Source organism: Poecilia reticulata, chromosome 16 (genome assembly GCF_904066995.2).
Source record: "Poecilia reticulata chromosome 16, P_reticulata-male-v2, whole genome shotgun sequence".
Classification (NCBI taxonomy): domain Eukaryota; kingdom Metazoa; phylum Chordata; class Actinopteri; order Cyprinodontiformes; family Poeciliidae; genus Poecilia; species Poecilia reticulata.
In genome coordinates this window covers 15,147,421-15,161,845 of record NC_088845.1, presented here as the reverse complement: position 1 = coordinate 15,161,845, position 14,425 = coordinate 15,147,421, and the positions used below count along the sequence as shown (strand labels likewise).

Below are 14,425 nucleotides of genomic sequence, written 5' to 3'. Positions count from 1 at the left end.
CTTTAAGAACTTTATTCCTCTTTTGAACAAGTACAACGAACAGCTAACTTCCCTAAAACTAACACACTGCGCTCCCCACAACAACCGGACACTTTTCTCGCTCTTCTTCCTCCCAGCGCCTACATGTTGTTCTCTACTGCCCCCTAGGGAAGAGAGGGGGCAGCAGAGAAAGACTGGGCCTGTAAGAGCAGGTCATTGTTTTTACTGACAGCAATCTGTCATGTGACTAAACCTTTAATAGTCATATGACATGTGAAATAGAAATTTGATGTGGATATATAGCAATAAATATTTAAATCGTCATCATAGTATTTATATACCGTCTTTGAATGCAGGTCATCTGTGATAATTTAGCCACTTTGTCTTTTCGTTGCCTTTTCAATATTTGTAAAAAAAAAAAAAAATATTCCACTAGTTTATAAAATGTATAACTATATACTCATAATGTACACAGTAAAAATTCCAGTGTTGAATTAACACCCACAGTGTTAATTTTGACACCAACAAAGTGTGTATATGTGTCCAAGTCAGCTGGTGTTAAAGTAACACTTTCGAAAGTGTTAAAAGATTGACACCCATTTTTTTGTTAAATTAACACCAGACATTGTTAATTTTAAACAATACCGAGTGTCACATTAACATAACAACAGTGTTAGTGTTAAAATATAATGTTAAAAGTAACACCAGTGTAGTGTTGATCACAAAACAATGTGGTGTTAAAAAGGTAAATGATTGACCCCACAAGGTGTCAATATCAACCAAATCCAGTGGGAAAATATTCAAAACAATACACAGAAATGGAAAGTTTACCTTTTATTAAACCCATTTCAGTATTACAGACCTTCAATGCACAGCTTATACAAAACAGCAGTGGGGCACAATATATGTTCTTTCATCATTATCAGCTGAAAACTGCCTGTCATAAGTCTGATAATATATCAGATCAAAGACACAAATAACAGCAAACACATCATCTCTATTATGAAAGCATTCAGATGATCATCAGTCTCAACACTATCTGTACCAACATTGTCCACATAAACAATCTATGGCAATAGTGTCTCCATGTGCTTTCATCAAGTGCTACTTGAACCCAGAATGTGCGTAAAAAACAGGTGAACAGCTGTGTTCCCCGCATTTCAAATGCAATTTGTGCCCTGGATACAAAGAATGACTAAATTTCAAATGCTGAAAAAGATTCCAAGAATTTCTGTGCTGAACCTTACAAATGTAACATGTTGATATATTTAAGTGTTGTTAATTCTCACTCTGATTTCCTTGACTCTGGGGCTCTCCTTTGTTGTTGCCACATCAATCCCATAAACTGTTGTTTGGACGAATGTGTAGAAGTTGAGGAGGGCTGCATCGTAGGACACGGCAAACACAAAGTGCGCCTTAAACAGTTCATCGAAGGCAGCCACTGCAGTCTGTGCCACACAAGGAATGGGCTTCTGATCCAGAATGATGTAAAACTTCTGAATACTGCTCTTCTTTTCTCCAACGCAGAGGAGGAACGGCTGTGCAGATCCAAGTTTGCCAAGAAATGTCGCCATGCTTGTCCCCACCTAAGATTGAGAGACAGCACATTAGAAATAATAGTTTTAGTCTCTCTCAAGCAACAAATTAAGAACACTTTTCACCTTCCATTAGCTGTGAACATGCCACAAAAGGGGATGTGACTTGCAAGGAAACTGTTGTGAGCTTAAGTGAAAAGATTGCTTCTAATGGGCTCATACAATTCTTTGTGCCATTATGCTCCCATAATTCATAATACAAATAACAGCAAATAATAATTTAACATTATACAGTTTATAAAACTGAGATTGATTTACTTTAAGGGAAGCACAATTCATGTCAAAAACATACCTTACAACATACAACACGATCAGCTGCCGCCTCAGTTGCACTAATTTTTACATGTTTCCTCCTTTTGGCGGTTGGAGGCAAGAGATGAACCAGCAGGAGAATGGCTGCCAAGTTGTTATCCCATTCTAATAAAATCATAACACAAACCATGTAGAATTACCATATGAAAATGTATACATAGAAAAGACTGTTGAACATATTTATCTATTAATATGTACCATAATCAGTTGATTCCTCCTGAGCAGACAGAAGGTCATCCAGGTGATCACTCTGTCGAAGGCTTTTGCTGACAGTGATGACCTTCGGTTTGTAGAACGTTGGCCATCTTGCAATTAACTTCTCCAAGATGTCTTCTCCAAAGAGCATGATGAAGTCCTGCTCAATCTAGCAGAAGAAAAATACCATCAAAACCCAATTCAAAAGTTCAGTTAATCAAATCTGAGAGCTTCTCACCAAGCCTGGTGTATCCAAGAATCTTGGGAAGTGATCCAGTGATGAGTGATGACTGGTCCAGATCATGTAGCATATTCTGTCTATGCTTAAATGTTGCCTTCATTTTCTCCTTAACATCCTGGTTTGATGCATGCTTCATTGTGGACATTGCTTCTTTGCATCCATCACCAAACAGCTGATCAGATGGTTGAGGTCTCCCTCTGAGTTTTCGGGCCACCTTGATGAGCTCATCACCTAAAGCTCCTCTTGAAGTCACTTGCAGTGCTACGCTGAATGGTTTTCAACCGATAGGCCAGGTAGCCCTGTCCACTTTGAGGATCGTAGAAATGCTCCTATCACAGAACAGACGACACAAAATGTCGATTACATTGCGTTCAAAAGGACAATTACACAGGTAATTGACATTGTAAAAAAAAAAAAAAGAGGAAGAAATCCAGATAGATAATGACTCAAGAAGAGAATCTTCAGGTACTCACGTAGCCAGTTGGTGAGCAATTATTTTTCAAATTGGGAAAGAGGGTGACAATTCCCAGGGCACAGGTAATGCGGACATTGACAGCAGGGACTCTCCTAAAAAACAATTCCATAAAAACATTCATATTTCACATAGGGTTTAAACAAACTCACACAAATTAAGCAAAGGTTATGAATAGAAAACTCATTCTCAGTAATTACAAATTATTTGAATAATCATTATAATTATGTGTTTTCAAATTATTCTAACATTTCTATGGATTTCATACATGTATGTGTTTAACTCTTAAAAGCACCATCAGTCAAAAATATCAAGGTTAAATTCTGACCCCCAATCAGCAGACTGAGGTTTATTGGTACATACCCAGGACTTTCGATCATATCCGCCACTAAAATATTGACAAGTTTCCTTCTTGTTGGATCAGAGAGACTTTTGTTTTTGTTTTATTCTTTTAATACATCTTCTCCCCCTGGTTTTTGGTGCAGAGCTACATAGACAATCTGCAACAGATTTCACATGTCATCCTGCTATGAATTTTAAAATGGATCATCATTCCATTTCCCATCTTGACAACTCACACCTGTTGCCATCTTACTGTCAGGTGGTCCTTCAGCCAGTCGTCTTCTCTGTGCTTTAGTGTTCTCTGTGATCACTGTAGAAGATGAGCTTGAGGTTGGAGACTCAACTGACCCATCTTCAGAACTGAAGGAAGCGTCTGTTACCTCACTCTCATCAATGATGGCCACTATATAAAGTTTAGAAGCTTCATTAGTAAAGAACTTAAAATTAACTTTTGATTTATATATTTTTAAAATGCATTAAAAGGAACAATTGTTTTAATGTTTTTAAATCTTACCAAAGTGCTTAGTGACTACTTTGAAAGATACTGTAGCAGACCTCAGGAGTTCATCAAAAATATCAGCATCCACATCAACTCCAAAAGAGTCATTCAGGTCTACACAGATTTCACTTGCCAAACTGAATTTAGCATGAACTGGAAGGAAACAAAAGTACTCATCTTAACATGCTAATTTATAGCATATGGTTAGAACTGGTAAGGGCTAATTACATTCATAATTAGAAAATATTTAAAATAACATTTTCACACAATGAACTGGTGGTTGAAATTGCACATCTTCAATGTTGCCCATATTGTTGGCAGACAGTTTACCAAAATTTGACATAACCATTTTTATGAAAGTAATTAATAAGCATTCTGGATCTGATTTGAGATAAAGAAACTACCTTAAGCTAACTTAATTTAATGGCAGCTGCCACAACAACATAATTAGTACTCAACTTACCCTCGTGCATGAATTTAAAGTAATCGTAGCAGTAATCTGTCACTGGAACCCGAACCCATTTCTGGACTGTCTGATACTCCACTTGAACCAGCATTTCTGCATAACAAAAAAAGGACACGGTCCAAGTTTTGACACCTTACAGATATTTTAAACCAACCCTTTATCACTTCCACTATCACTTTGAACACGTTAACTCTGTCAGCTATAGAGACTTAGCTAGAGTGTTGAGCTAGCTAGCCAGCCAGAATCCGCTTCCCTAGTGGCTAGCCGTAACGTGGCTTTTTACACTCTTGCTTTGCTACTGGTATAGTCTACGGAGCCCTCTAGGGGACATGGGGATTTTTTCCGCTCTCTTTTGCGTTCCCTCTCAAAAGTTTAGCTTTACTCTTACCTAGCAACACTTTATTGCTCGACGTAACGAACAACTTCGCGAGGGAATAAAAAAAATCCCCACATCCTCTCAGAGGCCAACAGTTTGCAATGTTAGCTTTTTTTATCGCCAATATTTCAAATAATACCACTTATTCATGGTTTAAAATGACAATCAAATATAACAGAATTCAAATTTACCGTTCGCCTAGATTTGGCAAAACAGCGGGACCTTGAATTTGGTGAATTTTCCATGCAAAATAGGTTAAATATAGTGCATTTGTTGAAGTCACAAACTAAAAAGCACATTTCCAACGAAACAATAGTCATGTATGGATATTTAGCTTACCTTTAGTGTGCGAAAAGAAGCCGTACCGATCGAGTGACTGGTGGCGAGACGACAGAAAGTAGAAAGTACTCTGCAGCCGTTACGCAGAGGCGGGGATTAAGCAACACTAGCCAATTAACACTGCAATTTAACAACGCAAATATGACGGAAGTTACAATGGCAGTGTTATTTTAAAGCTGTGTGATGTTAAAACAACACTCACACTCTTTATTTAACACTACACCTGAGATTTTAACACTGGCATTTTTACTGTGTATAAGCTTTTAACGACTTATTTAAATTGAGATGCTTTGAAAATAATTACATTTAAAACAAAAAAACGAAAAAATACATTCAAATACTGTAGGTGTAATAAGGACTGTGCGTCACCTTCACCTGATTGGCTCAGCTAGTCATTGGTGACGTGATCCTCGAATGGCAAAATCAAAACCCGAATCCCACGTCACAGATTGACGTCAATGACCTCCTGAAACAGAGTCCTTGAATGTAGGACTTCTGCGATCATTTGGTCACTAATCATTTTCTTTGTCTTGCAGGTAAATGCTTTAAAAAAACAACAACAAACAAAACAAAAAAACAAAAGCCATTAAAGATAGGTTATCCTTTCTCAATGTTCAAGCATCATAATGCAGTATGAAATAAGAATTTTACATTAAAAAAAATATGAAATCCTACATTCAAATACTGTACGTAATAAGGTCTGTGCGTCACTTGGACCTGATTGGCTGAGCTGTTCTTTGGTGACGTGATCCTCGAATGGCAAAATCAAAACCCGAATCCCACGTCACAGATTGACGTCAATGACCGCCTGAAACAGAGTCCTTGAATGTAGGACTTCTGCGATCATTTGGTCACTAATCATTTTCTTTGTCTTGCAGGTAAATGCTTTAAAAAACAACAACAAACAAAACAAAAAACAAAAGCCATTAAAGATAGGTTATCCTTTCTTAATGGTCGAGGATCACAATGCAGGATGAAAAGAGAATTTTACATTGAAAAAAATGAAATCCTACATTCAAATACTGTACGTAATAGGGTCTGTGCGTCACTTGGACCTGGTATGTACGGTTAAAACTACAAATGGCCACCTGTGATGACATCACGGGGCGCGTCAGGCTTAAGTAGACAGGTGACGCTGATTGCTGGAGAATGTCCATGCTGAGAGTCGGTGTGATGCGAAATAAACTAATCACGATGATACAGTTGGACTGAACGCACTCTTTTGTTAACACGACATGGTGTCAGGAGTGGCGCTGTAAATCGTCGTGAGGCTGTAACTTTATTCGGCTACCGGAGACATGGCTGAGGACGACGCACAGAGAGTTGGTTCTGCGGGTCCATCTGCAACGTTCAGTATCCAGCCGCCAGAGTCTTTCGACTTCACAAAGCCGCAGGAGGGGTCCAAGTGGATACGGCGATTCGAACGGTTTCGTCTGGCAAGTAACCTGAACTCCAGTTCTGAGGAGAATCAAGTTAACACGCTCATTTATTGCATGGGAGACGAAGCTGACGATGTTCTGCGGGGATTAGCGTTATCTGACGCTGACAGGAACACGTATCAAGGAGTTCGTGAGGGTTTTCAAGCTTTCTTCGTTGTCAAGAAAAATGTTATTTATGAGCGAGCCCGGTTTAACATGCGCAAACAAGAAGAGCATGAAACCGTGGATGCCTTTGTTACTTCACTGTATGCGCTAGCAGAACATTGTACGTATGGAGCGCTACATGATGAACTGATTCGCGATAGACTGGTGGTGGGACTTCAAGATAAAAGGTTATCGGAACGTATGCAACTCGATCCAGATTTGACATTAGAAAAGGCCATTACTTCAGCAAGACAAAGTGAAGAGGTGAAACGGCAGCAGTCCTGCCTGCGTACTGATGCTAGATCAGAAACGGAAAATGGCAAATCTGTCGACAGAGTGTATGAAAGCGGTGTTAAGCCTCGTAAGACTAAATATCGACCCAAGATGCACACTGCTATAAGTGCAAAAAGAGAGGTTCTGCAGTGTTATAAGTGCGGTGGTTCTCCATCCCATCCCAAACGTGACTGTCCAGCTAATGGGGAAAAATGTCATCTATGTGGAAAAAAGGGACACTATAAGAGGGTGTGTAGAACGCTCAAGACTGTACATGCTGTGGAAAGAGACGATTTTTTGTTTTTAGGCAGCATTACAAACGGAGATGAACCTTGGAAGGTGGATGTTGAAGTAAATAACCGAATTATTTCATTTAAGATTGATACGGGTGCCGATGTTACAGTTCTGCCATATGCCAGGTTTAAAGACATCTACAGAGATACAAGTTCTCCCATTCTGAAGAAAGTCACTAGACAGCTGCTAGGACCTGGGGGAAATGCACTGGACATTGTGGGGGTTGTTGAGATGTTAATGAGAAAAGGGGACAAGGTGATACATGAAAGTGTATATATTATAAAACATCTGCAGACTGCACTTTTGGGCAGGCCAGCCATTCAGAAACTGGAGCTTGTAGCTAGATTAAATGAGATAACTGCTGAAACAATGAAAGCTAGCTATCCAAAGCTCTGTAGTGGTCTGGGAGAAGTGAGACAGCCTTATGCCATCAAACTGAAACCAGGAGCTCAACCATTCTCATTAAAAACACCCAGAAGGATTCCACTTCCTTTGATGGACAAAGTCAAGCAAGAACTGTCCCGCATGGAAAGTATGGGTGTGATCAGCAGAATTGAGGAGCCCACTGAATGGTGTTCAGGAATGGTGGTTGTTCCCAAAAAGACAGGTGCTGTACGCATATGCGTCGATCTCACAAAGCTGAATGAGTCTGTGTGTAGAGAGAAGTATATTCTTCCGTCTGTTGATGAAACACTCGGTAAACTGGGAGGAGCTAAAATTTTCAGTAAATTAGATGCTAATATGGGCTTTTGGCAAATACCTTTAACTGAGGAAACAGCAAAATATACAACCTTCATTACTCCTTTTGGTCGTTATTATTTCAAGCGGCTACCCTTTGGTATAGCGTCTGCCCCTGAGCATTTCCAAAACAGAATGGTGACAGAGGTCACAGAGGGGCTAGATGGGGTAGTATGCCATATGGATGATGTGTTAGTGTGGGGGAGAACACAAAAGGAGCATGATGCTCGTCTGCATATCGTTCTTGAAAAGATTCAAGACGCTGGTATTACACTGAACATCGATAAATGTGATCTTTCAAAACACACCGTAACATTTTTGGGCCACGTTATCTCTGCAAATGGAGTTAGCCCGGATCCCAATAAAGCAGAAGCTGTGAGAAAGATGAAAGAACCAAGAGATGTGAGTGAGTTAAGAAGCTTCCTTGGAATGGTTAACCAGCTGGGGAAGTTTATTCCACGGTTAGCAGAGCGAGACAAACCTTTAAGGGATCTCTTGTCTAAGAAAAACTGCTGGATATGGGGAGTTGATCAGGCCAAAGCATTTCAAGATCTGAAAGAGATGCTTTCATCCCCGCCAGTGTTAACTATGTACGACACAAACAGGGAATGCAAAGTTTCAGCAGATGCATCAGCTTATGGTCTGGGGAGTGTGCTGCTTCAAAAATGGGGTCAAGAATGGAGACCTGTTGCATATGTGTCACGAGCATTAACACAGACTGAGCAGAGATATGCACAAGTGGAAAAAGAAGCTTTGAGTCTTACCTGGGCTTGTGAAAGGTTCAGTAATTATCTCATTGGCAAACATTTCCAAATGGAGACTGATCATAAACCACTTGTGAGTCTGTTGGGTTCTCAGAGGTTGGATGCCCTTCCACCGCGCATTCAGCGTTTTAGAATGCGTCTCATGAGATATTCCTATTCCATCTCATATGTGCCAGGGAAACATCTGGGGACAGCTGACACTCTGTCACGTACCCCCATGACAGAAAACTTAACAGAAACAGAAACTAAGTTGGTTGAAGACTCAAATATTTATGTGGACAGTGTGATACAAAACTTGCCTGCAAGCACTAGCTACCTTGAAGAGCTGAGAGAGGAGCTGAAAAGGGACAGCATATGCATGCGGGTGATGCAGCTATGTGAAGGAGGATGGCCTACACACTACAACAGTGAACCAGCACTTAGACTGTACTGGGCTGAAAAGGCATTTCTTACAGTGAAGGATGGTCTTTTGTTAAAAGGAGAAAGACTTGTTATTCCTTCCACTATGAGAAACGATGTGCTCATGAGACTACATGAAGGACATCAGGGAGTGGTGAAATGTCGAGAACGAGCGCAGCAGTCAGTGTGGTGGCCTGGACTGAGCCAGCAGCTAAAAGAGCTGGTTCTAAAGTGTCACACCTGTAACAGAGAGAAAGTAAATCATATTGAGCCACTGATGCCATCACAGTATCCAGACAGACCATGGCAAAAACTTGGGGCTGATCTGTTTACTTTGCAAGGGAAAACGTATATTCTGGTTGTGGACTATGCATCAAGATTTGTGGAAATTGCTCAATTAAGTCCCACAAGGTCAACAGATGTGATTCCCCACTTGAAATCTGTGTTTGCACGTCATGGTATTCCCGAAGTATTGATCACAGATAACGGTCCCCAGTTTTCATGTGCTGCTTTTGCTACATTTGCAAAGTTATATGGATTTCGCCATATCACAAGTAGCCCGAGATACCCACAAAGTAACGGGGAAGCTGAGCGTGCTGTTAAAACGGTGAAAAACTTGTTGAAGAAAGCAGCTGATCCATATCTCGCCTTACTCGCCTATAGAGCAACACCACTTTGGAATGGATATAGCCCAGCAGAGCTTCTTATGGGAAGAAGACTTCGCACGACGGTGCCAACACTTCCATCCTTATTGACACCAGTTCTTCCGAATAGTAGGATGGTTGCTCAAAAAGAGAAAAAGAGGAGGACACAAGATGCAGAGAGATATGATTTACGCCACAGAGCAAGAGTTCTTAGCAAACTCACTCCAGGACAAGGTGTGTGGATTAAAGACCAAGGCACAAGTGGAGCAGTGGTTACCAGTCATTCGACTCCACGCTCTTATATTGTGGAAGGACCGCATGGATCAATTAGGCGAAATCGTCGTCATTTGGTTGCCATGGAGCCTTCGACAGAGCCAGAAGTACCGGAAGGGGACCTGGCTCCAGAACAAGCTCAACAGAGTTCCGAAGAACCTACACAGCAGAATCTTCCTGAACTTTCACCTACTCCTAGAACCAGGTTTGGGAGACGGATCGTGAAACCTGATAGACTGAATTTATAGTCAAAGGGAATGAAATGATTTGTGTACATGTTACGCTAAAGTTTAGGAATGATTAAATGTGTATTTCTATTTACAATGTTTTCTAGTCTTAGGTAGAGACAGACCTTCCAGCTACAGAGGCAGAATAATCCTCTAAGGTCTGTTGAATCAATGGTAGTCCACCCATTGATTCTAGAGAGGGAAGATGTGGTGTTAATGGTATGTACGGTTAAAACTACAAATGGCCACCTGTGATGACATCACGGGGCGCGTCAGGCTTAAGTAGACAGGTGACGCTGATTGCTGGAGAATGTCCATGCTGAGAGTCGGTGTGATGCGAAATAAACTAATCACGATGATACAGTTGGACTGAACGCACTCTTTTGTTAACACGACAAGCTGTTCTTTGGTGACGTGATCCTCGAATGGCAAACTCAAAACCCGAATCCCACGTCACAGATTGACGTCAATGACCGCCTGAAACAGAGTCCTTGAATGTAGGACTTCTGCGATCATTTGGTCACTAATCATTTTCTTTGTCTTGCAGGTAAATGCTTTAAAAACAACACACACACAACAAAACAAAGCAAAACAACAGCCATTAAAGATAGGTTATCCTTTCTCAATGTTCAAGCATCATAATGCAGTATGAAATAAGAATTTTACATTAAAAAAAAATGAAATCCTACATTCAAATACTCTACGTAATAAGGTCTGTGCGTCACCTTCACCTGATTGGCTCAGCTAGTCATTGGTGACGTGATCCTCGAATGGCAAAATCAAAACCCGAATCACATGACACAGATTGACGTCAATGACCGCCTGATGCAGAGTCCTTGAATGTAAGCCTTCTGCGGTCATTTGGTCACTAATAATTTTCTTGGATCGCAGGTAAATGCTCGTAAAAACAAAAGCCATTAAGGATAGGTTATCCTTCCTTAATTTACGAGCATCACAATGCGGGATGAAAAGAGAATTTTTAGTCCGGGTCTTTGGACGTGTATGAAAAGGCGGATGTGTGGACTCTGAAAGGCTCAGAGTCCAATCAGAGGCTGGTTTTAAACGGGCTGGTCTCTATTTCGGCTCGTTCGCTGTTAACAAGCTCCTATCGTTTCTGCTCCCCTGGCGGGAAAAAGCAAGGAGGAGGCAGATGAATGCTTTAAGAACTTTATTCCTCTTTTGAACAAGTACAACGAACAGCTAACTTCCCTAAAACTAACACACTGCGCTCCCCACAACAACCGGACACTTTTCTCGCTCTTCTTCCTCCCAGCGCCTACATGTTGTTCTCTACTGCCCCCTAGGGAAGAGAGGGGGCAGCAGAGAAAGACTGGGCCTGTAAGAGCAGGTCATTGTTTTTACTGACAGCAATCTGTCATGTGACTAAACCTTTAATAGTCATATGACATGTGAAATAGAAATTTGATGTGGATATATAGCAATAAATATTTAAATCGTCATCATAGTATTTATATACCGTCTTTGAATGCAGGTCATCTGTGATAATTTAGCCACTTTGTCTTTTCGTTGCCTTTTCAATATTTGTAAAAAAAAAAAAGAAAATATTCCACTAGTTTATAAAATGTATAACTATATACTCATAATGTACACAGTAAAAATTCCAGTGTTGAATTAACACCCACAGTGTTAATTTTGACACCAACAAAGTGTGTATATGTGTCCAAGTCAGCTGGTGTTAAAGTAACACTTTCGAAAGTGTTAAAAGATTGACACCCATTTTTTTGTTAAATTAACACCAGACATTGTTAATTTTAAACAATACCGAGTGTCACATTAACATAACAACAGTGTTAGTGTTAAAATATAATGTTAAAAGTAACACCAGTGTAGTGTTGATCACAAAACAATGTGGTGTTAAAAAGGTAAATGATTGACCCCACAAGGTGTCAATATCAACCAAATCCAGTGGGAAAATATTCAAAACAATACACAGAAATGGAAAGTTTACCTTTTATTAAACCCATTTCAGTATTACAGACCTTCAATGCACAGCTTATACAAAACAGCAGTGGGGCACAATATATGTTCTTTCATCATTATCAGCTGAAAACTGCCTGTCATAAGTCTGATAATATATCAGATCAAAGACACAAATAACAGCAAACACATCATCTCTATTATGAAAGCATTCAGATGATCATCAGTCTCAACACTATCTGTACCAACATTGTCCACATAAACAATCTATGGCAATAGTGTCTCCATGTGCTTTCATCAAGTGCTACTTGAACCCAGAATGTGCGTAAAAAACAGGTGAACAGCTGTGTTCCCCGCATTTCAAATGCAATTTGTGCCCTGGATACAAAGAATGACTAAATTTCAAATGCTGAAAAAGATTCCAAGAATTTCTGTGCTGAACCTTACAAATGTAACATGTTGATATATTTAAGTGTTGTTAATTCTCACTCTGATTTCCTTGACTCTGGGGCTCTCCTTTGTTGTTGCCACATCAATCCCATAAACTGTTGTTTGGACGAATGTGTAGAAGTTGAGGAGGGCTGCATCGTAGGACACGGCAAACACAAAGTGCGCCTTAAACAGTTCATCGAAGGCAGCCACTGCAGTCTGTGCCACACAAGGAATGGGCTTCTGATCCAGAATGATGTAAAACTTCTGAATACTGCTCTTCTTTTCTCCAACGCAGAGGAGGAACGGCTGTGCAGATCCAACTTTGCCAAGAAATGTCGCCATGCTTGTCCCCACCTAAGATTGAGAGACAGCACATTAGAAATAATAGTTTTAGTCTCTCTCAAGCAACAAATTAAGAACACTTTTCACCTTCCATTAGCTGTGAACATGCCACAAAAGGGGATGTGACTTGCAAGGAAACTGTTGTGAGCTTAAGTGAAAAGATTGCTTCTAATGGGCTCATACAATTCTTTGTGCCATTATGCTCCCATAATTCATAATACAAATAACAGCAAATAATAATTTAACATTATACAGTTTATAAAACTGAGATTGATTTACTTTAAGGGAAGCACAATTCATGTCAAAAACATACCTTACAACATACAACACGATCAGCTGCCGCCTCAGTTGCACTAATTTTTACATGTTTCCTCCTTTTGGCGGTTGGAGGCAAGAGATGAACCAGCAGGAGAATGGCTGCCAAGTTGTTATCCCATTCTAATAAAATCATAACACAAACCATGTAGAATTACCATATGAAAATGTATACATAGAAAAGACTGTTGAACATATTTATCTATTAATATGTACCATAATCAGTTGATTCCTCCTGAGCAGACAGAAGGTCATCCAGGTGATCACTCTGTCGAAGGCTTTTGCTGACAGTGATGACCTTCGGTTTGTAGAACGTTGGCCATCTTGCAATTAACTTCTCCAAGATGTCTTCTCCAAAGAGCATGATGAAGTCCTGCTCAATCTAGCAGAAGAAAAATACCATCAAAACCCAATTCAAAAGTTCAGTTAATCAAATCTGAGAGCTTCTCACCAAGCCTGGTGTATCCAAGAATCTTGGGAAGTGATCCAGTGATGAGTGATGACTGGTCCAGATCATGTAGCATATTCTGTCTATGCTTAAATGTTGCCTTCATTTTCTCCTTAACATCCTGGTTTGATGCATGCTTCATTGTGGACATTGCTTCTTTGCATCCATCACCAAACAGCTGATCAGATGGTTGAGGTCTCCCTCTGAGTTTTCGGGCCACCTTGATGAGCTCATCACCTAAAGCTCCTCTTGAAGTCACTTGCAGTGCTACGCTGAATGGTTTTCAACCGATAGGCCAGGTAGCCCTGTCCACTTTGAGGATCGTAGAAATGCTCCTATCACAGAACAGACGACACAAAATGTCGATTACATTGCGTTCAAAAGGACAATTACACAGGTAATTGACATTGTAAAAAAAAAAAAGAGGAAGAAATCCAGATAGATAATGACTCAAGAAGAGAATCTTCAGGTACTCACGTAGCCAGTTGGTGAGCAATTATTTTTCAAATTGGGAAAGAGGGTGACAATTCCCAGGGCACAGGTAATGCGGACATTGACAGCAGGGACTCTCCTAAAAAACAATTCCATAAAAACATTCATATTTCACATAGGGTTTAAACAAACTCACACAAATTAAGCAAAGGTTATGAATAGAAAACTCATTCTCAGTAATTACAAATTATTTGAATAATCATTATAATTATGTGTTTTCAAATTATTCTAACATTTCTATGGATTTCATACATGTATGTGTTTAACTCTTAAAAGCACCATCAGTCAAAAATATCAAGGTTAAATTCTGACCCCCAATCAGCAGACTGAGGTTTATTGGTACATACCCAGGACTTTCGATCATATCCGCCACTAAAATATTGACAAGTTTCCTTCTTGTTGGATCAGAGAGACTTTTGTTTTTGTTTTATTCTTTTAATACATCTT

The 14,425-nt window shown here is 39.9% G+C and overlaps 2 protein-coding genes and 1 long non-coding RNA gene across 4 annotated transcripts; all 3 read right to left on the bottom strand.

The window, feature by feature from the left end:
- Window positions 1-800: 800 nt before the first annotated feature.
- LOC145547688 (uncharacterized) lies at window positions 801-3,370 on the bottom strand. Its single transcript, XM_081597494.1, has 6 exons — window positions 3,158-3,370; window positions 2,796-2,889; window positions 2,320-2,651; window positions 2,085-2,250; window positions 1,867-1,991; window positions 801-1,565 (listed from the first exon to the last, which is right to left on the bottom strand). The coding sequence occupies exons 3-6, from the start codon at window positions 2,383-2,385 to the stop codon at window positions 1,248-1,250; spliced, it is 675 nt and encodes a 224-aa protein (XP_081453620.1). The 5' UTR covers window positions 2,386-2,651; window positions 2,796-2,889; window positions 3,158-3,370; the 3' UTR covers window positions 801-1,247.
- A 13-nt stretch (window positions 3,371-3,383) lies between these two features.
- LOC145547687 (uncharacterized) lies at window positions 3,384-5,372 on the bottom strand. The gene is made up of 4 exons (XR_014083990.1): window positions 4,817-5,372; window positions 4,099-4,194; window positions 3,651-3,788; window positions 3,384-3,539 (listed from the first exon to the last, which is right to left on the bottom strand). It is a non-coding gene; the product is annotated as an uncharacterized LOC145547687 (long non-coding RNA).
- A 6,598-nt stretch (window positions 5,373-11,970) lies between these two features.
- LOC145547685 (uncharacterized) lies at window positions 11,971-14,425 on the bottom strand. 2 transcript variants are annotated; one of them, XM_081597491.1, is made up of 6 exons: window positions 14,326-14,425; window positions 13,964-14,057; window positions 13,490-13,821; window positions 13,255-13,420; window positions 13,037-13,161; window positions 11,971-12,735 (listed from the first exon to the last, which is right to left on the bottom strand). In XM_081597491.1, the coding sequence occupies exons 3-6, from the start codon at window positions 13,553-13,555 to the stop codon at window positions 12,418-12,420; spliced, it is 675 nt and encodes a 224-aa protein (XP_081453617.1). In that variant the 5' UTR covers window positions 13,556-13,821; window positions 13,964-14,057; window positions 14,326-14,425; the 3' UTR covers window positions 11,971-12,417. The 2 variants fall into 2 exon arrangements, with proteins under 2 accessions (XP_081453617.1, XP_081453618.1); XM_081597492.1 differs by lacking the exon at window positions 14,326-14,425 and having other exon boundaries at window positions 13,964-14,207.

Coding starts and splice junctions, on each gene's coding strand:
- LOC145547688 (XM_081597494.1), bottom strand. CDS start 2,385: ATGATCTGGACCAGTCATCACTCATCACTGGATCACTTCCCAAGATTC. Junction 1,992..2,084: donor GGAGGAATCAACTGATTATG/GTACATATTAAT, acceptor TGATTTTATTAG/AATGGGATAACAACTTGGCA. Junction 1,566..1,866: donor ATCGTGTTGTATGTTGTAAG/GTATGTTTTTGA, acceptor TCTCAATCTTAG/GTGGGGACAAGCATGGCGAC.
- LOC145547685 (XM_081597491.1), bottom strand. CDS start 13,555: ATGATCTGGACCAGTCATCACTCATCACTGGATCACTTCCCAAGATTC. Junction 13,162..13,254: donor GGAGGAATCAACTGATTATG/GTACATATTAAT, acceptor TGATTTTATTAG/AATGGGATAACAACTTGGCA. Junction 12,736..13,036: donor ATCGTGTTGTATGTTGTAAG/GTATGTTTTTGA, acceptor TCTCAATCTTAG/GTGGGGACAAGCATGGCGAC.